General features: G+C 36.8%; 1 protein-coding gene across 3 annotated transcripts in view; it reads right to left on the bottom strand.

Moving 5' to 3' along the window:
• Positions 1–6,004: 6,004 nt before the first annotated feature.
• BZW2 (basic leucine zipper and W2 domains 2) overlaps positions 6,005–26,430 on the bottom strand; it is a 59,619-nt gene continuing 39,193 nt past the window's right edge. For all 3 annotated transcript variants that reach the window (XM_014830550.3, XM_014830551.3, XM_014830547.3), the window contains exons 6-12: positions 24,986–25,121; positions 21,621–21,730; positions 16,850–17,020; positions 14,685–14,831; positions 13,508–13,646; positions 7,159–7,281; positions 6,005–6,459 (exon numbers count right to left, since the gene is read on the bottom strand). In XM_014830550.3, the coding sequence (XP_014686036.1) occupies positions 6,431–6,459; positions 7,159–7,281; positions 13,508–13,646; positions 14,685–14,831; positions 16,850–17,020; positions 21,621–21,730; positions 24,986–25,121 (855 nt within the window). In that variant the 3' untranslated portion in view covers positions 6,005–6,430. The remainder of the gene's footprint in view (positions 6,460–7,158; positions 7,282–13,507; positions 13,647–14,684; positions 14,832–16,849; positions 17,021–21,620; positions 21,731–24,985; positions 25,122–26,430) is intronic.

Raw genomic sequence — 26,430 nt, 5'->3', positions numbered from 1 at the left:
CAAGGTGTAGAGATTTTAAATATGCAAAGCCTAGTCTAAAAATGTGCTTTGCACGGAAGAAACGTTTTACTCCCATGTATTCCACAAGTAGAGGGCCAAGGCAGTGTCGGGGCATTTATTAGGAGGGACCTTGAAGCCTGCCGTTTTTCGAAGGTACAGAAAGCAGAAAGAAATAATTTCCATTAGCTCAGAGAAGGTGAGGTCAGAGTACTGAATCAGCTGTGCCAGGGAACCACATTGGCTCAAACCAGGTAATTCTGTAGCCATGTAGGACTTGATGTGCTTACAGACTGCTGGTTTTCTGGCTTGAAAATGAAGTATTTTAATTTCCTCCACCCCTACAATTTCAAAAATTGGATCTGCTGAATTCCAGAAGTTTAAACTTTCGTATTTTTAGAAGTTAACAGGTACTTTTTTTTACTTATGATTGAAATTATATTGCCTTGAACTATGCCCTAAATGGGTATAAAATGCATTCAAATGTATAAATACAAATTCAGAAATAAGAATTTGTGTTAAAAATATTCAAGTCTTTTAAGCCAAATTCCATATCTATTTTTTCTAAATAACCAGAGATAAACAAAGATTTATGTAAGAATATACCATGGTTATTTTTAAAAGCAAAATTTATAAAATACCTTCTATTGAGCAATAGAGTGAGAAATAGATTACACTCCATCCATACCATGAACAATTAAATATACTTTAAAATGTTTTTGAAGAAGTTATTCATATGGTAAAATGTTATAGAATGCTTTTTTTTTTTTGAGGGAGATTAGCCCTGAGCTAACATCTGCCACCAATTCTCCTCTTTTTGCTGAGGAAGACTGGCCCTGAGCTAACATTCCATGCCCATCTTCTTCTACTTTATATGTGGGACACCTGCCACAGCATGGCTTGCCAAGCAGTGCCATGTCCGCACCCGGGATCCAAACCAGCGAACCCCAGGCCAACAAAGCAGAATGTGCGCACTTAACCGCTGCGCCACTGGGCCGGCCCCTAGAATGCTACTTAATAAAGAGCAGTATATAAAACTGATATAGAATGGACTTAATTTTATAAAGAATTAAGCAAATCATATGTGTAAAAATATAAAAACATTAGAAGTGCTCATCTCCATAGCAGGACACTGTAATGTTTAGTTTTTCCCAAAAGCTTTTTCATATTTTCCAAAATAAATATATATTAATTTTTAAAATTATAAGGATATTGCATGCTCTTTCTAAAGGAATTCAAGGAAGTAGAAAGAGTAAAGAGAAAATTCTCCTTCCGCTTTTTTCCTTCATTCCCGCCAAGACTTATGCAGAAATAACAATTATTTATAATATTATTAGAGAATATTATTGCTTTTCTATGTGCTTATAAAGATATATTATATATAGACATAGCTTTCATTAATGGAAAAAAGACATTCTTTTTAACTTGCATTTTTCCTTTAATGATACACTATGAACCTCTTTTTGAGTCTACCTCATTCCTGATATGGATTTATCATAATTTATTTAACTAGTTCCTTCTCATAGACATTTTAGATTTACCAGTTGTCTTAGGCCATTTCAGTTTTATCGTTAATAGTGATCATTGCACATATGTCTGTGTGTACACCTGTGGAATGATTTCAGAAATGGAAGTGCTGAGTCAAAGGATATGCATTTCAGAAATGTTAATATTGATGCTCATCATCACTAATCATCAGGGAAATGCAAATCAAAACTACCCTAAGATATCACCTCACACCTGTTAGAATGGCAAAAATATCCAAAACAAAAAGTGACAAATGTTGGAGAGGTTGTGGAGAAAAAGGAACCCTCATACACTGTTGGTGGGAATGCAAACTGGTGAAGCCACTATGGAAAACAGTATGGAGATTTCTCAAAAAAAATAAAAATAGAAATAGCTTATGACCCAGCCATGCTACTACTGGGTATCTATCCAAAGAAGTCGAAATCAGCAATTCCAAAAGTCCCATGCACCCCTATGTTCATTGCAGCATTATTTACAATAGCCAACATGTGGAAGCAACTGATGATTGGATAAAGAAGATATGGTATATATATACAATGGAATACTACTCAGCCATAAAAAAGGATAAAATCGTCCCATTCACAACAACATGGATGGACCTTGAGGGTGTTAAGTGAAATAAGCCAGATAGAGAAAGACAATCTCTGTATGACTCCACTAATAGGTGGAAGTTAAACATATAGACAAAGAGAACTGATTGGTGGTTACCAGGGGAAAGGGGGGGTGGGGGGAGGGCAAAAAGGGTGAAGTGGTGCACCTACAACCTGACTAACAATAATGTACAACTGAAATTTCACAACATTGTAAACTATCATAATCTTAATAAAAAGTTTTAAAAAAATAATGTTTATTGCCAAATTTTAACTCAAAAGACCATGTACACAGGGAAAGAAACCATTTTTTCCTACACTACCATTATGGTTTTAATATTTTTTCTAACCCAATGAGTAAAACATCTTATCTCATTGCTTTATACAACTTCAATTAACAGTAAGGTTGAGCACTTTTCCATGTTAATCACTCATTTGAATTGACTCTTCATACTCTTTTTGTGTTTTCTCAATTGTTTTTTTCTTATTGATTTATGGGCACTCTTTATGTTGTATTGTTGTTAATTATTTGTTATTTTTATCAAAAATATTTTCTTCCAATCTGTCGAAGCTCTACTAATCCCACATGCATTTGGTCTTTATTATTCATGTATATATCCTTCAATATGGAAGAAATGTTAACTTTTTAATCAGATTTCTTTTTGGCTTTTGTGTCATGCTTTTCCCATGCCAAGATTATGAAGCTATTTCATAGATTTTCTTTTAGTGCTTTCATCGTTTTAGCATTAGGTGAAGATTTTTATCCATCCAGAAACTATTCTAGGATGTGTGTATATACTACTGTGGTAGCCAGCCTCCAAGATGGCTCTCAATTATCCCCACCTCCTGGTATTCACATCTCACACAGTCCCCATCTACAGCACACCAGGTTGGTCTATGTGACCAATAGCATGTGGCAGAAAGGATGTTATGTTACTTCCAATATTGTTATTAAAGATGGCTTCCTTTTTGGGCACCCCCTTCTCTCAGACCACTCATTCTGGGGAAAGCCAGCTGTTATGTCCTGTTGACACTCAGGCAACATAAGCAGAGGACCCTGTGGTGAGGAACTGAAGTCTCTGGTTAAAAGTCAGCAAGGAACTGAGGCCCGCCAACTACTGACTACTGTCAGCATGGAAGCAGATCCTATAGCCTTCAGTAACCGCAGGCCCTTCAGGCCAGGCTTGACTGCAGCCTCAGGAGGGGCCCTGAGCCAGAACCTCCTAGCTAAGCAGCTCCTGGATTCCAGACCCACAGAAACTGTGACATCAGAAATGTTTGCTGTTTAAAGCTGCCAAATTTTGGGATAATCTGTTACGCAGCAATAGATAACTAATGTAACCACTTTTATAACTGGGATAGGCTTTATATTTAAAAAGAAAACAGACACTTGTCTTTCAGAAAAAAGGATTCATTAAGTCTTTGCTGTTTGAGCATTCCCTGCCCCCATGCTTGCTTACCCTAAGATTACTATCTAAAAAGCTAAAACTCTCTGCCAGAAAATGTTGTTTAGTATTCTATAATTGCTGCAGTTTATAGATTAGAAAATAGCTTTTCCAGATGTTTATCAACAAAAGTACTAGTTTTAAAAACACTTGCTTGAACTTACATTCTCATTATAAATAATTTGACGGGAGAATGTACAAAAGAGCATAGGTGTGGGACTCTGAAAATGGCAATTTTAGCTCCATCTTGGTCACTAACTCTACGACTTCGGGTCAAATATTCTCTAATGTAGGGGCCTTCACTTTTTACTCCTGATCTCCTAAAATGAAGGGAAAACTCTCTTACATGTTGACATAGAAACTTAAATAATATAAAAACATAAAAGTTGACATAAAACTTTTATCATAAATTGAATGTGATTTTCAATATCTTACCTCCAACTATATTTTTGTCAAAATATTAGGATGTAGATTTAACTTAATTTATGGGATATGTCTGCCATATTAATTGGCAGTCAACACTCATCCAATTGGCCAAATTTATTTTTCTTAAATTACTTTTACCTATCTTTTTTTTTTTTAAAGATTTTATCTTTCCTTTTTCTCCCAAAGCCCCCCAGTACATAGTTGTGTATTGTTAGTTGTGGGTCCTTCTAGTTGTGGCATGTGGGACGCCGCCTCAGCATGGCCTGATGAGCGGTGCCAGGATTCGAACTGGTGAAACCCTGGGCCACTGCAGCGGAGCACGTGAACTTAACTACTCGGCCACAGGACTGGTCCCCAAATTTATTTTTCAACTAAAACTTTTCATTTTTTTCAATTCAACCAAACACATTAATATGCACTCTATGATGTGACTACCACTTAACTTCCTAATTCTAATTTTTAGAGAGGAGGAAGGGTGGACAGATAATGGAGACTTGTCATGAATTGATGGCCTGGAAGAAATCAGATACCTCTCCCTTTGGTTCCTGATTTTTCTCTTGAGGAACTATCCTACAAGAGCAAAGAATTCTAGATTTGTCCCTTTGTTTAGTAACATATGGTTTTCATCTCCCAGGATAATGTACCATAAGGAATAGATGAGTTAATACTTTCTTTTATAAAATAGGACAAGGGCAATTGTGAAAAGGCAGACTGGAAAGGAAAACCAGTATGAAAGAGGAGCATTACCCAATAGATCCATTTTAGGAAAGAATATATAAGGACATCCAGGGGTATGCTAAGCACTTTAAGGTGCCATAAAGCTGTTTATTCTATGACTTCCAATCATTCTTGGCCACAGTTGTCTTGTTCTTATTATTTCCTGTGTGATGAAAATGACATTCTTACACACAGATGATTTTTCAAAAATTATCTATGCTAAATATTTCTGTCCATTGTTGGGACAGAGAACTTGACAGTGCTCTAACTACACGAGAAGAAAGGCATTTATCAAAGCCTTAGTGTTTAAAAGATGGGAGGAATCCATCATGTTAAAGGTGTAGGTATGTGGTCAAGTTACAGGGGGAAAGATTTCCTTTTTTTTTTTGGTGAGGAAGATTGGCCCTGAGCTAACATCTGTTGCCAATCTTCCTCTTTTTTCTTCTTTCTCCTCAAAGCCCCAGTACATAGTTGTATATCCTAGTTGTAGGTCCTTCTACTTCTGTGTGGGATGCTGCCGCAGCATGGCTTGATTAGCTATAGGTTTGTGCCCAGGATCTGAACTGGTGAACCCCAGGCTGCCGAAGTAGAGTGTGCAAATTTAATCACTATGCCACCAGTCCGGCCCCAAGATTTCTTTTTTCTCCTGAAGACAAATAGGATACTAGAAAACATTGTACCATGGTGAACATTGTTTCCAACATATCCTCCCTTTGCTTCAACTCTCAGACAAAACGTTTGTCGGAGCCTACCATTGCCCTAACAGCAGCAGGGCAGTTCTTAAGTTTTTCAAGAGTTAAGAAAGGCTTCTTAGAATTTTAGTTAAGAAAGAAATAAAACTATGGGCTTTCCCAAATGGTATGGTGTTTCACATCGCTACTCTTGAGAACAGGATAATTTAAAGAATAAAATCACATAGTTATAAATAAATATAAACAGAGATCTATTTACATTTATAAATCTTTTAGGTCTTTAGGTCTTCTCTAAACAGGGAGGAAACAGAGCTGAGGAAAACATGAGAAGTGTAGAACTATGCATGTACATATATAATAATTATTAATAATATCACTTCTTGGTATTAGTGCTAATATGCATATAATTTTGGATCAATTTCTATTTCGCTACAAAGATAACTGAAATTTATTACATATGATGATAAAAGGAAGTGTTATTTTCCTAGATGACAAGAAATGTAACCATTCAAAATTCTGGATGGGGGAAAAAAAGCCTAACACTGAATGTCATCTGCTTAAGAAGTCACATACTGTAAAGAAACAAAAGCTCCAAGAATATAAGCCCAGATTTTTATAAAGCCATTTATTTTAAAAAACTGGTTTGTCAAATCACATACACGAGCAGATACACAACTACCAAAGTGGCCCTGTAATAGACACCAGTGGGGCGTTCACCACACAGTACCTGAAAAATACGGCTAAAAAACAGGAGTCTGTTGAGTATTTAACTTTCAGATTCCTAGTTGACTCCGCGTTGAATGGCTTTAAGTTAGCATATAGCGAGGGAGAGGTAGAGTCCCAAGTATAATAGCTGATGCCTCAGGGCTCCATTTAAAAACAAAATAAAACAAAAACCATTTCCCTCTCTGCACAAGGGAAGTCTATCCTATTTTTTTTCCTTCGTGAAAACAGAAGCCAAGTTTCTCTTCCCAAATGGTTCAGCATTCCTGATCAGTGCTGTGTGGTAACCTAGGTATTGTGCTTCTTGAGCCATCTAACTTTCCTCGCCTTCCGATTCAGATTCTAGGAGAGAAGAAACAAAGTTAGGTTTTCCTTTTTTTTCCTAAGACTCTTTTAAATAAGGTCATGGAAGCGTTTCTAACCCACTTCCCACCGCTGCCCCTCAAAAGACATTTTTGTCCTAGGCACCTATCACTAAGTAAGATAATTATATAGGAGGACAGATAGCAAACTTTTGCTCCCTTTTGCTTTTAAATTACCTTTGCCTTTCTAAAAATGCAACATCCTCATAAGTACTATTAGAGAATATAACTACTTTTATTCTTTGAATCACCTAAAATAAAATTTTCATTCTGAGTTGGATTCACTCTCATCCATTATTATCCCGTGTTGCCATTTTAAATATCAGTCAACTGGCAACGGTGCTTATAAATCCTATACAATCCCATAATGTGTGATTAAGCCAAATGTGCTTTTTTCCTTTCACACCTGCTTATAATTTCTTCCTCCTTGTCCTTCATTAGGGTGGATAATTTAAGGGAGTTTTCAAAATTTTGTTTTGTTTTTTGCCATTTAGAAGTTTTCATTGCATTGATTTCAGAAAGGAAGGCTAAGATAGAGACAAAATGTGTGATATGGAAGACACCTCTAGAACTTTAGTTTTAGGAAGGCAAGAAAAATCTGCAGAAGAGGTAGATATCTTGAACTATAACGAGAAAGCATTTGCTAAATGGCCGCCAGAGTTGTTAAATGGAATCATACCTTCTTCTGCGTTTTGTAACCACTCGACAAATTTCTTCATCTGGTCAAGAAAAACACTCTTGCCTTTGGCAACATGCGCTTCTTTGTACCATTTCAATATCGCTTCTTCACTCAGCACATCAGCTGCAATTAAAAATCAAAGATTTCAGTTACCACATAAATGTCATGTTTCAAAGCAGCCTCATGTTTTATAGGTTAATAGAAAGCAATCACTTTTAATATTAAAAGCTCTATTACAAAAGAAATCCACATCCGAAACTTAGAAGACTGGAACCAAGCTCATTTCACACAGAACAGTGCTGTACTTTAGCAGTTGGCTTAGTAGTACTTTAGGGATGATGACGACATACATCTCATCAGGCCTGATATAATGCAAGCCTATATGCAAGTCACTACTGGGACCTGGAAATCTCTTACAGTGCTAATTTGCTGGTAGGAAACTGGGTTATTTTGGAATTTTGCAAATGCATCAGCAATTCCAGCATTTCAGAACACTCTGTGTCCTGCCAACGTCAAACACATCTTGATCAAGCAGCAACCTTAAATGACTGGTCTTTTAAGGAGATTTACTTTTTCAGGAGAAAAAAGGGCAGATGAAAAACATGTAGATAAGATACAATAATGATATTAACAATTAGATAAAAAGATGAGCCTCCAGGGTGTATCATGGGACCAATACACACAGAACCCAAAGTTCTACACTTATTCTATTGCTAATCACTAATTTATTTTCCTACAGTATAATATCCTAAATCACAAGAGTAATGATTTCCTTGTACTCTATTAAGAGAAAAACAGAGACATATTGGATAGATTTCCTACAGGTTTCTAACAAAAAGTGTTATCTATTAACTATTACATAAACTTTAAATTCCACAAATATGCCTTGATATTCTCAAGTTACCATTAATTTAGAACATTTAATGTTAAGAATAGGAAGGGGAATACGAAAATAATAGCATAAATATTCTGCCAATGTTCTAATGGGTTGTCTTCTGAGATTTCAGAGTGAGAAATGAGATGGAAAACAGATAAAAAGCATTTATTATGGTCTCTAATGCCTGCCCAATCCATTACAAATGCTGATAAGTCACTCTGATGATAGATTTGCAGCTAAAATATAATTTTAACTTGTGAAAATGAGAGAAATGATTTTGATAATGTTTTCATTTAAAACATCACTGACCCTTTCAAAACAAAAACGTTAAGCTTGTTTTCTTTTTTTAAAATTAATAACTGGCTCTTGGATTCGACTGAAGAGACTGAATTGGCTAAAAATGCACATGATTGGTTTTAGAAAATATAAGTTTTTTATTTGTTTATTTTTATCATTAAATAATACTACCTTTTTCAAAGGAAGGAGGAAGTCTGGATTTATTCATTTTTAAGGACTGAACATAAAAGTTCTCATCAGGAGTCCTATAGAATTAAGTATTCTTAGCTTCTAGTCTTTTAGCTGCTTCTGTTTGCAGCTCCGCACCTTCCACTCACAATGATCAAAGAACGTTCCTAACCACTTGTCATCAAAGCCCAGTTTTTGTAGGTGAGGGGTAGGGTTTACAGCCTGGGAAAGTGACTTGTTATTGTGCAAACCTGCTTTGCAGAGATTTTTCAAGAACACTAATTAGCTCAAACATGGATTTTAAAAGTCTCTTTTATATAATTTGTCTTTACAACATCTTTAAGATGCTTGTGATTTACATCAGTAATTTCCAAACTGTTTTGATCATGCTCCCCTATTAGTAAGACAATTTTGAGCATGTACACGCAACATGTGTATATTTTTTGGTTTATAAATTATATGCATGTTCTGTAGAACTATTATTATTAATGTTATAAAACAAACAAAAAAGAATTAAGAGTATGACAAACATGGAAAAGGAAATTCTATTTTTCCCCTCACTTCAATGAACTGTGTATGACACAACGTACATGCTGGAAAGCTGGTCCAGACTGCAGGTTAGTGATAGGTTGTCTGAGGTTTTTCTTTTGAAGGCTGAGAGCTCATCCTATGTTTTATTGCCCCACAGAGGCTGAAAGAGGCCATGCAACTACTAAAATGCTTGTCAATAACAGTGCTTGTGAAAAGGACAGCAAGTGAGAGATCAAACCTCTCAGATGAGTTGTCCACCGAAAATCAGACAAACTGTGCCAAGTGGAGTTCTTAGAAGAACCTGATTTAGTAACAGTCCTGTGTTGCTTAACGACAGGGACACGTTCTGAAAATGCATCGTTAAACAATTCTGTCGTTGTGTGAACATCCTAGAATGTGCTTACACAAAGCTAGATGGCATAGCCTACTACACACCAAGGCTAGATGGTATGAATCTTATGCGACCACCGTCATATATGTGGTCTGTCCTTAACTAAGACGTCAGTATGATTGTAAATACCTGCTCTGAGACCAAATTTCTAGTACGAGGCATAATAAAGAAGGGACAGAAACAACCACACAGGCAATTTATGAGGCAAAGCATGAACAACAGTCTAAGAAGAAATTCAACTTTTGTTTACTGAAAAGTCTAATCCAAAAAAGAAGGAGCTCCTTCTTGAAGAAAGAAGAGGGAGATTTTTTTTTTCTCTAATGAAAAGTAGGGAGAAGAACTAATTCAAACTGGGAGATGACAAAGTGTTTGTTAGCATCTTTCAGAAATACCTATTAGGAATATAGAAAATCACTAAAAATATAAGAAGAAGGAAAGACACACTGTTGCACGTAGAGTTCCCTCAGATTAAAAAATATTTTTCTGCCTTCTATCTGGCCAATTTCTTCATCATCTCTGGTGAGCTTCTCAATTTGCGGAGTTATAATTTAAAATTTATGTTCTCATGAGAATCAAAGAGACAATATTGTAAAAGTGGTTTTAATGTTATTTAGATATTTAAGTTGAAAACTATGTTCCTTGGAACTCAGGTGAGAAGGCCACCTACCTTGTTTTAGAACGAGAATAAGAAACTCGTTTTAGAAAAATTTGCATGAGAGACAGAATTTAACCTTAAGAAATGTCTGCAAACAATAAAACCCATGATAGAGATACTAACAGTACTTGAGAAGGTGGTGTTATATTTTTCAGACCTACATGCTGAGAATATGGTACTTAGCTTCAGGAAGAAAGGAAGAGAAATTATTTCTAAAAGTGAATAGTGTGATGTTTAAAAATTAGTGATGGATTTACTATTTTTCCTTACTGCCTTAGAAATATAAAAATCTAGATTTTTAATACAGAAAGTGAATGACCAATCACTAGTTTTTTCTTTCATTGCTGAAAAGCATTATTTATTTATAGTTTATTCACTTTTATTCCACTGTTACTTATATAAAATATTTAAAAATCTTTCAATAATGGCATGCATTTAAGTGATTAGGTTTGTCTAAGGGGACATGGGTAATCATATCCCCAAGTTTCTGTTATCCTCAAGTTCTGGAAATAAGGGTAAAGTGTGTGTGTGTAATAGAGAGAGAGAGAGAGAGAGAGAAATGGAAAAGGAGAAAGAATTTCCACTATGTGTATATATATATATATATTTCTTTTTTTGAGGAAGATTAGCCCTGAGCTAACATCTGCTGCCAATCCTACTCTTTTTTGCTGAGGAAGACCGGCCCTGAGCTAACATCCGTGCCCAGGCCGCCAAAGCAGAATGTGCGAACTTAACTGCTGAGCTACCGGGCTGGCCCCACCCCCTATATTTTAAAAAATCTGCTTTAAAGCAAAAATCTTCCTTACAATAATTAAAAGGACTCCACATCTAAGCACACAAGACATTATTTGATACTTATAAAATGTACATGTGTGCATGGAATTAATGAGAAGGATAATTCTGAATATGTTACTTTAGTTTACAACATTTGCCCTTCTGGCATTCAATACTCTTTAGACTGGTGGTCTGGAACCAACAGTCACAGTATTACCATAAAGTCTGTTAGAATGCAAATTCTTGGGTCCAATCCTGGACCTGCTGAATCAGAATCCTTGGGATCCCTGTTTTAACAAGCTCTCCGTTGATTCATATGCACACAAGTGTTGGGAAAGGAATGCTTGAATATCTACTGTTCATCAAGCCTTTCTAGACATATAAAATATACGCAAGACATAACAAGAGCCTCCAAATCCTTATAAAAACATATAAAATATATATCTCCTGGTGCACAAGTGTTTGTTGGATGAAATTAGGTCAAAGTAAAAATGACTATTCAAGGAAGCTAAGAAGGTAAACACTGTAACTCTCTCAATAGTGGTCTGGAACAATCATTCCCCAGGTGTTTCACGTTCTCAGGAGAAAACTTGTAATTATTTCATTCAGAAAAAGACTATATGTATAATTTTGTGGAAAATTATGAAATTACCTAGAAAATGACATTTAGTTTTAACATCTCAGTGATATATTTTAGGTTTCTATTTTTAAAAAGTTTCCCAATTTCCTTTCCAAAAATAAGCCAGAATAAACTTGACGTTGACACTTGCCTTCCTGCGTTCCCTGGGCCTGCTCATACTTGCCACAGACCTTACTAGCTTTACATTTAAAAGCTGATCACCTCTTAATCATGGCCTAAGCAAGAGCTAATCCCTCTTGTTTTTACTTCTTGATGCCCACTTCTTGGTTATTTTATAATTTCAGGTACTGTTCCTTAGTATTTGGGACCGAAAAAAGGGAAATAACTCAAAGCAGTCAGTTTTGCTAGTTCTCAGTAGTTATTAGAAGGAGTATAATGGGGGAGGAAGTTGCCATTAATGGTTAAAATGAGAGATTTGAAGAAGGATTTTAATGCTTCATATGCCACCTAGATGCCATTACTGATAAAAAGTAGTTCGTTTGTTCTTTTGTGAGAACTAAGTACAATAATGAAATGAGGTGTTCCTGTAGATGAAGCTCAAACAACTGTCTCAGTTAAGAAAACATTTGGTAAGAGACACTGGTTGGGTTAGCTATTAAATGACAAGAAAGGACATTGTGTGCTTAGGCTACTAGTTTATAAACACTTTGCTTCTCTGTAGTGGCAAATATTGACCACCCACAAAGCAAATGTGAAGCCTCTCAAGGCTCTCTCTACCAGTTTATAAATGGAGCCAGCTGTGGCTAGCTAGCGTGGGCAGAAACGGCCACTGGCTGGGCGGGCTCTGGTTCTCTTTCTTGGTTGCTGAGTACCATAGGTGCGTTGGCAGTATGACCTGCAGGTTTTGTTTGACGGGTTACCTTGGGTATCATTTTAGCCCTAGGTTTAGGACAGTGCCATCTCATGACCACATTCAAGAGGACCTACATCAGATCTGGCCAGAGAGAAATGCCAGTCAGTGAACTTTAATTGGGACCTGGCAGTCATCACATTCTCCTACTGACAGAAAAATTGTGCCAAATATCTTAAGGCTGAGAAAGTAAAATATCACCCAACACTTGTGGGTAAGATGTATGCATCTGAAGAATCTGCATGGCCAATTAAAACTTCTTGTGAAATGCTATTAAACATTTTAAAAATAGCTATCAATCAATAACGTAAAGTTTTTACACTCCAAATGCCCAAGTAATCATTAAAAATAGACAAATTTAAGAACACATCAAAAGGAAAAGAAACAGTGGCTGGTATTAATTCATACTTTAGTTTTTTCTGATGTTTTGCATTTAAGATTGCAGTAACTTCTAATGAACATTTCATGATGTTCAAAATGTAGCATTTCTTAAGTGTTCTTTTATCCCCCTTACAAAACTACATAAGCCCAGACCAAAGACTAGTCCAGGATCATTTTTTACATACTATAGGTATAGAGATTGAGATCAGTTAAAACTCTAATAGCATTAGTTCATCAAAGACAGTGCCAGTTGTCATGGCAACATAATCCTTATAAATACAATGAAAAAACAGTAAATGTGAAAAATCTAAAAATAGCCATTTACTTGGAAAACAGAATACCTGGGCCAAATAAAAAGTAAAGAACTAATTATTTCAATAATTTTAAGGTCAGCTTTATGGCACCTAAAAAGGTCTGACCATACTATATGCAGTATTTTGGTAATCACTGTTATTAGATCTAATCCTTACAATTCAAAAAGAGACCTACACTTTATGTAATTATATTCTTTTCTCACCGTCTCCCCCCAAAATAACCACCAGTTCATCAACAGTCTCCTGGGAAGTTCCACCAATGAGAAGTGCCCAGGGGCCTAATCCTGCTGGTTCCTGAGGCCACACATACGGTGTCTGCACTTTCTCTCTCTACATAACCTGCCTGCCTCACTGAAACCTGCAAAGATTAACATGAAGCCCCTGTGCTCCTCTGCCTCACCCCCTGCTCTGGCCCTAAAAGAGCTTCAATGAAACATAGAAACACAGAGGTGGAACAACACGGAGGGATACCTTTATAAAAGAGAACCACGATCTTCTGAAAGGCTTTCATGAAATGGATGTTGTCATAGCAGTATTCCTGAACCTTCTGGAGGAGGATCAGCTCTGACTGGCCTTGGGAGCTGAACACAGCCAGGAGAGGAGCGTATTGCTGGAACAGAAGTGGGGAGTAACACTGTGAACTTTCATGGGAGGTGGAGGGCTGGCAACACTTGAATCATAACAGTAATCTGGTGATTTGCTTAGAAAACATTCACTTTTAGGATTATCTTCTTATTATATTGTATCTAATCAAAACAAATTTTTTATCCCAACATCTTATCACATTTGTCTTGCTGTACCCACTAAAGGAAGAGACCAATATGAAATTTTGACTATATTAAAGATAACTGTTGTGCTACTATGTCTGTCTATTATGAAAATGAGACAAAGCATGAGATTTTCCTTTCCCAGACCCCTCACAGGTCATCTTTATGGTTTTGTTCATATTGTTGCTTTTGTCCTCGATATCCTTGGCCTCCAGTCACTGATGTAGAGCCATTGTTTTCCCTAAGGCCTACTCACTTCAACACACATCCTCTGAGGAGCCTTCCCTGATCAACTTAACCCGCATACATCACTCACAGCTCTGTTCCCCTAAACACTGAGAGTTCTCTTTAATTTACACTAGGTGATCTTTGACTTCCCAATTCAAGTGGAAACTCTGAAGGCAGGATCGAAGTCTTCCAAGTCTCTTAATATGGTTTTGTAGGGAGAAGACACTTAATAAAAGCAAAAACATACGTATCCATGCACACAGATAGACAATTTACATAATTAGTTGCTCAGATACGTTTCAAGTTCTAAAGTCAGTTTGTAGTTTTACTTAAAAATATTCACTAAGAATTTTTGTCACGTAGAAAAGAAAGAAAAACAAGAGTTAGAGCATATTACTCTTTAACTTTAAATACTAAATACATGACTATTCTATGGATCTTCTGACATCGTTTTTGGTAAAAACTTACCCTTAGATATTTCATAGGCTCTTACATCTGAAACATTTTTGGTAGCGACAAATTTGAAAAGAAAAAAATTAGAAAATATCTGTTTGGCCTGAGTCTAGGTGAATTGCAGTTGGAAGCCATCTGTCATACTGTTAAGAGCCGCAGTTGGCCTGCAGCCGAGGCTGTTCCGTGTTAAGATCCTGTACCTTCAGGTGCTTAAGAGCCTGCTCTGCAACGAGTTCTTCCTTCTTGTTCCACTCGACAGCATTCATTATACAGGTCCATAGCAGTCCAATCACTGCTGTTTCCGGAAGGTCATTCCTCTTCATCTCTTCTTTCACATAGAGCACCACCTAAATTTCATGGAAAAAGGAGTCAGAGAGTCACAGGCAGATGGGGAGTTCCCCTCTCACTGTGCCTGGTTAGTACAAGATTTGGGGCAGATAAATATTCTGCTCAGTTCCTCCCTTCTTGGCATATATTTGCAGATTACAAGAGGGAGGAAAAACACAATGATTTGTTCTCAAAGCAGATTTATTTTTAGTCCAAAAGTTGATAGGCTCAGCTCTGGCCAGGAGCTGCTGGGTAACAGGAAATAAGAGAATCGTTGTTTCTTAGGAGTTATTCTTTTACGTGCAGGAACCCCTCTGGGTCCAGCAGAGCAGGGATTACTTGAGACTGACTTTCTTGGGGTTTGAAGAAGGCAATAGAGCTATGAATTTTTACCTCTGACCCTCAACTTTAAACCTTTTGATGGATAATGTCTTGGGTTTGTACTTGTGCATTCTCCACAATTCATTCTTTTTTTTTTTTTGGTGAGGAAGACTGACCCTGAGCTAACACCCATGCCCATCTTCCTCTATTTTGTATGTGAGCTGCCACCACAGCGTGGCTTGATGAGTGGTGTAGGTCTGTGTCTGGGATCCGAACCCATGAACCAGGGCCGCCAAAATGGAGCATGGAAACTTAACCACTATACCACAAGGCTGGCCTCTCCACAATTCATTCTTTAATTATTACTTTTGATGATCCTGGTGCCCCATCTCAGTGAAAAGTTAACTTATAAATAAATTGTAAAGTGCAAAGGTAATTTTTTATATGCTATGTATCAATGCAGCAACACTCAGCAGGTTATTTTCCCCTTGGAATTATGTTTAAGTATAAATTTATCTTAAATTCTGACAGTATAGAATATAGATCTGCCTAACAAGGTATTTTATATCAAATTTGTTTGGAAAAATCTTGCTTTTGAAATAAAATCACAAAGAGAGGTTACAGCCTCAGAGGTGATTAAAACCCATAATATATGTCAAGTATAGTGGTTTGTGAGTAGTGCAACATTTTTTTCCTTTCCTGTTTTAGTGAAAATATATTGCTTTCTTTTCTGATGGCCTGCGTTGCAGCAGCCGGTTAAGCAGCCTTCAAGAACAGAAGGAACTGGGAAGTGCCAGTCCCCGAGGTGGCTGGGGGAAGCGGCAAAGAAAGGTGACATCTCTGCCTCCAAAAGCATCACAGTGCTTTTGGTTTTGTTTTTTCCCCCATGGAAAATCATGTCCAGGTTCTTGTTGGAGAAATGATATTGAACATATCGCTGACCTTAATGCTACGAGATTTAGGAACATTTATTGCTCCAACACATCCACCTGCTGGGTAGCATCAGTCTGGAATTGTCCAGTCTTAAACCACACGAGGGGCCTTAGAGAGCTTAGCGTATGCAGGGTGGTGAGGATGAGGGACTCAGGAGTAAGTGGCCAAAGGAAAGGACTCTTCATTTAGTTTTTGGATTATCGTGTAAAAGTTATTAAAGTTCAAATAGGAAGTTTTCTTCAGGTGTGAATTAAAAACTAAAAAGATACAGCCCTAGCTATATGAACTACAGTATACAAACTATGTTTCTACATAGCCACACAGAAATGTAGCATTTACATTACGTTGCACTAAAATGTAGCATCACACAGCTATTGTGAATGGGATCAAACAAGCCACTGGTCCAACTGGTCCTTTCCCATAATATGAATTCAAAATTGTCAACCTATTTTTCCTTCAAATGAAAAAAAGAGAAATAACTCTAAATATTCATATTTGGTAATGCTCAAAATACCCAGTGTGAATTTCAAACACTAACCAAATGATTAACCATGTTACATAATCTGCAACAAAGCAGAAAAACCACCAGATAATGGGGTATAGTGAGAATGGATGGTAAATCTACTTGACAGATGAGCTCATTTAAATGGTATGAACAAGTGCATGAAGTTCACAGCAATAAACAAAGGAAGGTCTTCTTAAGGGAGGTAAAGGTGGTGTTATAGAGTCTACGTTACTCCTCTCTTTCATGCGTTTGCAGTGATGTCAGCCCATGGTTTCCCACCTCCTTAATCGGGCATTCCTGAGAAAGACGCTCCTGGAGCTCCTTCTGCAGTTCCTTCCTGGTGCCCAGGGACTGCTGGACTCGCAGGAAGTCAGAAAGCTCCTTCAGACCTGCATCAGTGAAGTACTTAGCAAAATGATCCACACTCTGTCTGTTAACTGGAAAGAGCTCCTGAAAGAGAAAAGAAAAAAGAGAGACTGTTACACAACAAGCTATTTAAATTTCAGCAAGCATAAAGGACAAAATTTTCATATTAAAATGGCACTTCGAATATATCATATTTGGAGGAAAAGAACAAGGACTGATTTTCAAAAGAACAAATCTTGGGTATATTTCTTGAACATTTGCTAAGTACCTTTGAAAATTAGTCAGTTTCACAAAGAAAGGAAAAAAATGCTAAGCAACTTCCATGAACTTCACTCACTTTGAACCATTATTTGCTTTTTCTTTCACTTTAATAAAAGTATAGCATGTAAATATAGAACTAAGTTTGCTAAATCAAATGTAAATAAAATAACTTTGAATAACATTTGGATTGTTTTAAACTGACAAGAAAAAAATGCAAATCATTAGGTAATCACACTGTTTCTTTAACTGAGTTAATAGACAAGTCAGTTTTAATAATGCTGAAAGATCTGAGATAATATTAGAAAAACAACACTGACTATTGTCATCTCAAAGACCTCTATTCACATTCTGAGAAAATGCTGCTATTATTCGAAAATACTAGCTATAGAGCTAAAGAGAATTTTGTTATATATCTTAATGATGGTGCCTCAATTAAGTTCATGGTGAGATCTAATCTAAACCCATCCTACCAACTCTTCAGAGTTCATTACATAATTTTGTTGGAAACTTGGAAAAAGAGCAATGTACCATGGCTGCTCTCATATTTTTACTTCATTTCCATTTTACCTTACACAGCTTGGCAGAGTCTCAGTAACACTTAGTCATGTTCTAATCCTGTGTGCCTTCAACACCCAACTAAGAAATAAAGCAATTTTCAAACTCACATTTTTCAGACTGCTGCAGAGTCTAAAAAATAGACCCAAACTTTTATCTTGGTTAGATTTGCATGTATATGGTCAATGGCCACGTGACTCCAATAAAAATCTCAGCAATGGGTTTGCCACCATGTACAGGGGCATAGCCAGATGGCTTCTATATCATGACTTGAATTTCAATATTCTCTATATCATCATCCCATAATCTCCCCTGTTGAGTCATGAGATTCAAAATGTCAAAACAGAGTTTGGGGGAACAGGTATAAAACATGCATTAATGCTAAAGCAAGCATTTCACGCAAGACTGAAGTTGTGTCACTGACATTTGCACTACCATTCATGAGGTCTTCCAAATTTGAGGGACGGGGAACCAATTTAATTGAGTTTCTTCTATGAATCAAGATGTGGCAGGCACTTTGTTCATAATTTTGTAAGGTAAAAATTTTTATAGAAGGGGCTGGCTCCGTGGCTGAGTGGTTAAGTTCGCGTGCTCTGCTGCAGACGGCCCAGTGTTTCGTTGGTTCGAATCCTGGGCACACACATGGCACTGCTAATCTAAACCACGCTGAGGCAGCGTCCCACATGCCACAACTAGAAGGACCCACAACAAAGAATATACAATTATGTACCGGGGGGCTTTGGGGAGAAAAAGGAAAAAAATAAAATCTTTAAAAAAAAAAAATTTTTATAGAGGATAAACTAAGTCTCAAAAAGGTTAAGCAGGTTGACCCAAATTATGCAGCCAGAATATTTATGGACAGAGCTGTGCAATCCCAAAGGCAATATTTTATTCCATTACTTGATGCCAACATTCAATATTCAACTTAGGAAGACTGTGACTGCAAAGTTTGATCTAAAGTTACACTCAGAGCAATATGTCATCAAACGTATTATTCGTGGCTTATTTATTAACGATATCCAAAGTCCTCATGAATGATACATAATATATTGAAAATTATTATTTAGATTAAACTGAGGTAAAGTCAGTCTAAATGGTATCATGACATTTGCTAGCTTAGAACGTGGTTTGCGTTTGTTAGAAAGACTTTCCCTGGTACAACGTTGCATCACCTCATCCCTAGATGAAGGTGTCCCTGCTTCTGTCCTTGCTCCTCAGTCTATCCCCAAGGCAACAACCAGAGGGATCCTGTTAACACCCGAAATCCCATTCTGCACAATTCTGCAGAGAATTTTCTAAAAGCTTCCTGTCTTACTCAGAATAAAAACCAGTTGCTAGATGATATGGCACCTGCTACATCTCTGAGCTGACCATCTCTACTTTCACTCTTACCTAATACTCTCTCTTGCTGTTCCCAACATGCCATGCCTCAAAGCCTTTGCAGTTTCTGTTCCCTTTGCCTGGAATGCTCTTCCTAGAGCTATCTGGGTAGCTCAATCTCTCACCTCCTTCAAGTCTTTACACAAATGTCACCTTATCCGAGAGGCCTTCCCCTACCACTGAAAATCATATCCCACACTGACACTCGTTAGTGCTGCCCTACTGAATTTTTTCCTCGTAGCACTTTTCACTTTTAATGATACTACATATTTTAATTGTTTATTTAGTTTATTGCCTGTTCCCTTGCAATAAAATGTAAGCCCTGTAAAGGCAAGGGTCTATTTATTTGATTTCTTTTAATATCTTCAGCTCCTAGAAAAGCTTCTGGCTGATATCTTGAGCATTGTTCCTTATTCCACTGAGGAGGGAAGGATGTCTCCCATCCCCTCTCTTCTTAGAGTTGCGACAAAATTTTCTTGCTTCTGTATTACAGAAGTGGGTAATTGCTAAACTTTGAGACTATGCTATTTTTTCCTAAAATGTCCTGGCGCAGTCAGAGAGAATCTCGTTGTATGTGTTAATGAAACAAAAATTCCCTCCTTGATGGTGGAACTGACCCTCTAGTTCCTCATTCATTCGTTGAGTCAGCAAATATCAGTCAGGCGCGGTCCCAGTGTGCAGGCAATTTGCCCATCCTCAAGGAGCTTGCAGTGTTTCTGGTAGACACTGCCACCCATGCTTCTCATACCCAAAATACATGTAGACACACAAACCTAGTAAGAATAGTTAAATGATATGTGTTTTTCAAAAAGGAAATACATTAAAAGAATTTTTCAACGAAGTGACCTAATTAAGCGAACCAAGCTCTGCCTATTGATATCTTTAAGGAACCATGCTTTAAGAAATAACTGAGTCTTTTGTGACGAGTTGTAATAGACTGTATCCTTGTTCCCAATCATTCACCCCGTCTCTTTAAATAAGTATTAAGAGAAGCCCCGCTTTGCTGTGTTGTTTGCAGGGGTGGAGAAGTAGCCTGAGACTTGCCTAAATTTTCCCACCCCACTGTCAGTCTTCTCAGTGACTTCTTTTGGCCAATAAAAAGTGAGCTTTTAATGCACCAGAGGGGCTCACTTCAGTCTTCTGTGTTTCTGTGTTCTGCACGGCTCAGATGGGAGCTGCTCCTTCAGCCTAAGTCCCAGAATGAAAAGGTATGTACATCTCAGTGGGGCCCAGCTAAGACAGAGCCAATCCACACTCAGGGACAAGAATACCTTCCCTTCATAAGACCTTCCACTGTGCTCAGCAACCTACTCACTTATTTTTTATGACTGTCCCTTTGATATACTGGGATCCACTCTAAGACCATGAGAAAGTAGTTTCCATAAGGGCAGGGAGCTTTTCTTTCTTGTTCTCTACTGGCTCCACAGCTTCTAGAAGCATGCCCGGCACAGAGCAGGCACTCAGGAAATACCAGCTGAAAGAATACTATCATCAGTGGCAGAAATTAACTAGAATCTAGACTTCTTGATTTTTCTTTATCATATTACAAAGACTTTAAAGATAGAAATAGGGCTATTTTAAGATAAATTTCAAGAGACAAAAGAATTTTAAGTGATTGAAAGTACAAGTATTTACAGTTAACATTATTTTCAGGTTTTCTTGAGGAAAAGAATCAGTTTTCAGAATTATCCCATAGACCAACAACTTTGTACACTGAAACACGTTGGAAGAAAAAAACAGACAAGAGACTAGGTGAAGAGAAGCTGGCAGGGTGTCTTTTAATTTTAGGCTTTGTCCTAGAATTGTAAAAGCAATTTCACTTGGAGAAATCTCTATTATCTGGACAGCTGTTGCTTCTAGCAGAAAGAAATTGTAGGGAGCAGATAGAAATTACAAGGACAAAATACTTTTCTTGATTTTCTTTGAAAAATACACAGATGGAGACATAAAAATATAATCAAGCAATCGTGATAATGGGAGCTTCAAATTAACTACACTTAACTTATTTGCTTTGTTAAATAGCTAAGTATGTCCAAGGAATCGTGGTATAAACAAGGAATCCTGTTTAAACTCTTATTTTGTTAACTAACATGTATTTGAGATCAGTGTCATCCATCTCCAACCCAAGACATCACAAATGTCTAATGAAGTAGGATCCATAGGACTTTATCATATTAAAACTTTAAATTTCTATAGTTACTAGTTACAAAAGAAAGTGCTAATTCTGACAAATGTTAACACTATGTCAACAAACTTTCAAATTTGAAAGTTTCCATATTCTCTATGACTTTAATCTTATCATCCCATTTATTTATACAAGAAAGATTAAAATGAAATTAGTTTCTATCTGCCAATAATACAGAAATAAAAGGAACCATGCTCCAATTCCACACAGACCCAGCATTTTAGTCATGTAGTACACTGTGGGCATTACCAACGCCACGACAGAAGCACGAAGCATACAACCCTCTGACCAGACAGCACTTACAAGCAGCCTCTTGTCTAAGTTGGCTTTTCTCAAAGAAGAGGTCACAGAGTTGGCATCTTTTTCTGCCATCCATGCTTTAAAAAGCTTGACAGCAAATGAGGCTGCAATGCCTGTTAGAAAAAGAGAGAGAGTTTCTTTCCTTTTATAGGTAAAACCACTTGTGATGATAGACAAGACAACATTTCCCACTAGGTTTCCAGAAATGAGTAAATAACTCAAAGACTTGACTTGGTACTGAGGAAAAATGGATAGCTTTCTAGGCACAGTTCTATTCTTTTCATTACTCAAAAGAGAACATTTTCATGAGGAGGAAAAAGATAAAATATTTTTCAAAGTCAGACTCCCTAATTCCAACCTGGAATTTATTTATTTATTTTTAACTTGGTCAAAAACAGATTCAGAGCCCAGCATTTTCTAGTATTTTTGCTTCTGTTTTACCCTGTGGCTCACCAATATTTCATGTTTCTAACACCGATCCTGAGGTACAATAAATAAATCATGAGATATAAAACTGAAATGTCAACTAATGTACTGATAAATGATACCAGTGAAAGAACATTCATAGTGACATATAAATAAAGCTGTAGATGAACATGCATCATTTATTTTACATTTTTACTTTTTGTAAAAATCATTTTGAAATATTCATGAGTTAAGCTATAAAAATATCAATGCTGTTTCAAGTTGAACTCTCTTCTGGATATTTTTTAAGAGATTATTAAAATAGCTAAATTAATCAGGAAACCACTCAATTACATATCCATATTTACATTAGGATTTATTTCTAAATATAAATAATCAGATAACTAGTAAACAGTTCTTCTGGGAACACTTTAAATTTCTAAACTAATGTTGCATTTATATAATGAAGAGTTAAGGTGTAGTGGAAATATTAAACTGATTTTTCTGAACTGAAGGCTTCCCTATTGTTGGTGGCCTAGCAGCCTCTATTCCCCTTTCCTCTCTCCTGAGAGAATTTTCCTTTGGTTCAGGCCAGGTGACTTTTAATTAGTCTAGGTCCTGGTACCACCTCCTTCTGCAAATGATTAGTTTCATGACCTCAGCTTGAACCCATCTGCTCATGGCATCCCCCTGGCAACCACTACTGGGCTAGAACTGATCATGTGGCCAATTTCAGCCAATCAGCCAAAGGCAAGATCAATTACGCTATGTTCAAAAGTGTTCTTCCACTGAACCTGAATGAGGAAGCATGTGCCATAACTATACTAGCAGACATCTTGTAATGACTAGGGAACCCATCCTTGCAGAACAGTTGATGCTATGAACGGTAACGTGGAAAATACCTGAGGCTTGAATGATATTTGCGTTCACTCTAAAGTCTGCCTTACTTTTATACTTATTGTTACATAAGAAATAAATGTTCTGATATAACAATTTGAATCTTGTCTTCCACTTACTCGAAGGTAAACACTTTTGACCGATATATCATATCATTTATATAGATACCAACTTTACCCAATTTTCTTCATCTGAATAGCAGAGGAACTAAGCCAAAAATAATTATGGCTATGACAATAAAACATGTGTTATAAGCTGGAGAATTTTACATTATCAACTTGTTGACATGGATTTTTAACACTTTCATTAGTTCATAAAATCAATATAAAATTTAATATAAATTTAAGTAATTAAATAAAAATAACAGATGGTGAATCTATCTTGTAAGTAAGAGAAATAAAGTATGCTTGAAACCAGGAGTCCAAACTCTAGGCTTAAACCTATCATTTTGCACTGAAAGTGGCTCTTAGCAGAAAGGTTGGAGAAATTTCTTTGTACCGGAGATTCTACTGAGTGGGAAGATCCCATCCCCCTTAGCCGTTTGGTAGGTGGGAGGTTGGGGAAAAGATGTAATTTCTATTAATCCTTTCCTATTTAGGAAGCAAGAGTTTAATTCTTTAGTTTCTAAGGTTGGTGGAGTATAAAGAAAAACCAGCCAGCGCAGGCACTATGTCACCTCCATAGCAAAGGTATTTTTCTTCTCTTTCCCTACCCTACCAACACTTTACTATAAAAATTTTCAAACATACAGAAAAGCTGAACAAACTGAACAGTAGATACTCATATACTCACCATCTAGATTCTACAGCTCTTAATATTTTGCTATATTTGCTTTCTCGCTTGTCTATCTATTCACCTAATAATTTAATTTTTTGCTACATTTCAAAAAAGTTGTATACATCATTTAGATTTTTAATACAACCAGAAAGGCAATTATTTTCTGTTATGAAGGTAAGGGCATTTTCTCTTGTTTTCCTAGCGTAAATTGGCTAGTAACATAAATAAGACATGTGAAGTGTCATAAATTCTCTTCAGGAAATACTTTAAAATGTTATTATAATTATTAACAAGTTAATAATAATTACAGAATCTGAGCTATCATAAATCTGAGCTGTTCAAAGCTGAAAACTATAGAGAATCTCTAAATAATATTTGACTCAATTTACTATTCTTTTCGCGGCTACAAGAAAACTATAACACATTTCACTGCAGGCATGAATGAGGCTGGGACTTCATGATTATAGGAGAAAAACTTGTTCTAAGAAGACAGATGTTTTCACAAAAGTTCTTTTAACTTATTTTTAAGAAAAAAATAACTCTTTGTTTTGTGTTGCCTTATAACTTGAATATCATTATCCTCCTACAAGAGCCCTCTTTTGTTTTATTCTATAACCAAGAAATTGTATGTATGCCTATAAAACTCTTAATGCTTTAAAATTAAAACAAAACTTTGATGCAGCCATCTGGACTTCCAAAACAGACATAATAAATATCTTAAAAATGTGATCAAAATGAACCTACGAGCATAAGATCTTGAAAGTTAACAGTTTAGAAGAATGGCTGTAACCAGGGAAATAAACAACCATTTGGGGGGCATTTTTGGTTGTTATACTAAATGGAGGCGGGTGCTACAGGCTGGCATTTTGCGTCTGAGGGCAAAAAGGTTAAATGTCTCACAAAGCACAAAAGAGTCCTAGACAATGAAGCATTGTGCCAACAAAATATGCCAGTAGCATCTAAGTTGAGAAAAATGGCTTGGACCAGTTCAACTTCAGGGTATTTGACCTAAGCATTTAGTTTTACACCAAAAATTCTAGTTTATTCTTAGTCTTTATTTGTCTTTGTATAAGTGTGCAATTTTTTTTCTTTCAATTTCCTACAATAAACATGTACAATCCTCTCATTGCTTGAAGGTACACACACACACACACACACACACACACATTCTCTTATATGGAGGAAGGGTCGGTAGTAGAGGATACTAAGAGGTACTGGCATTTTTCTAACCATCTGTGGCTTTACTTTTCTTTTACATCTGACAGGGAAGAAAACATGAGAGGAATTACCTTCCTTGACTAAGCTGTCAGTGAAGAGACTGGTAAGGATGGTGGCAGGAAGGGTGCCGTTGCCCAGCAGGATCCCAGACAGCATTGCCAACTTTGTCTGCTCTGTTTCGGAAAAGGCTTTAAGGAAGAGGAGAAGCTGTGGGTCAAACAAAAGAAACCATGTCTATAAAGCAAAGGACTAAAGCAGGAAAATAACAAACAGAATGTCCAGCCATGGCTAGGTGGTACACAACCAGTAGGTCAGACACAACGCATAGTTATTATTCACTGGAAACACATACATATGTTCAGGTATAAATTGAATGCTACAGTAAGAGACTTTATCAGGCATAGTTCCTTTTTTCCAAGTTCACTTACACATAGCTATAGATAACATTTATGTGAAGGAAAAGAGACATTTGGAGAACAGTGTGAATAGGTTGCATAAATAATTTACATTTGACTTTGTACATGACAAAGGTTAAGTGTTACATAATGAACATGATGTTTTCTGACATATATTATTGTCTTTCACTTCTTTGGGTGCGTCACTCCCCCCACCCCCCACCACATCTACCCATTTTTGGGGGGGTTTGTTATAGCAAAACAAACGAAAAACAGGAAAGAGTCAATAAGCTTTGACATTCAGCATATACTTCTCTGAGTTCACAGCACATCATACTCTTTCAAACAAGACTGCTGAATGAAAAAAGAGTTTTCTAAGTTCTTAATGTTCTTTTTAAAGTAATGAGATTCAAACGCAGTATTTCTTGGACCACACAGTTTTACCACCAGCCCTGGTGATGAGGTAATGGAGGATATGAGGTAAAGAAAAGTTCCTAACGGAGAAAAGGTCTCTGATGTGAGTTGGAAAGAGCAATTTTGGAGGGGTAACGAGAAGATGAAGATGTTGTTTGGGTCCTTCTGGGTCCCAGTGCTCCCAGCCTCTTCCCCTAAGGGGAAGTGAAAAAGTAGCCACCCCAGAAAGGTTGAAGGGAAGCCTTCACACGGATCAGACTCCATTTTGAATTCCAAGAGTATTCAGTCTGTGGAATGCCCTCCTCTTTCCTAATCCTCCTCCACCTAGTGCTTTGACTACAATCCACGCCTATTTTCTCCATTTCATCAGTCCTTAGGCATGTTACTGAGATCCCTAGGGCCCAATATCACTATCAGGGCCTTGCTGACTTTTTCATTACTTTGCACCAATGAAAAGTTACTGGCATCAACATAGGTGTAAGTGCTTTAGTGCCAGTGAAATTCCATTAACTCTGTCCAGTGGGTAGGGCAATATTAATTTACTATCCCCAACAGTTAAAGGATTATTACTTTATGGAGAGGTTATGTGACTCTCCAAATATTTATATTATGAGTAAGTGGCAGAACTGGAATCAAACTAGTCCATTTCACTCCCAATTTATCTCTATTAAAATCTCAATGAATTAAAAAGAAGTCGTCTTCTAAGT

This window comes from Equus asinus, chromosome 1, assembly GCF_041296235.1.
Source record: "Equus asinus isolate D_3611 breed Donkey chromosome 1, EquAss-T2T_v2, whole genome shotgun sequence".
Taxonomy (NCBI): Eukaryota; Metazoa; Chordata; class Mammalia; order Perissodactyla; family Equidae; genus Equus; species Equus asinus.
Note: the sequence above shows the minus strand (reverse complement) of the source record. Positions and strands in the feature narration are given on the sequence as shown.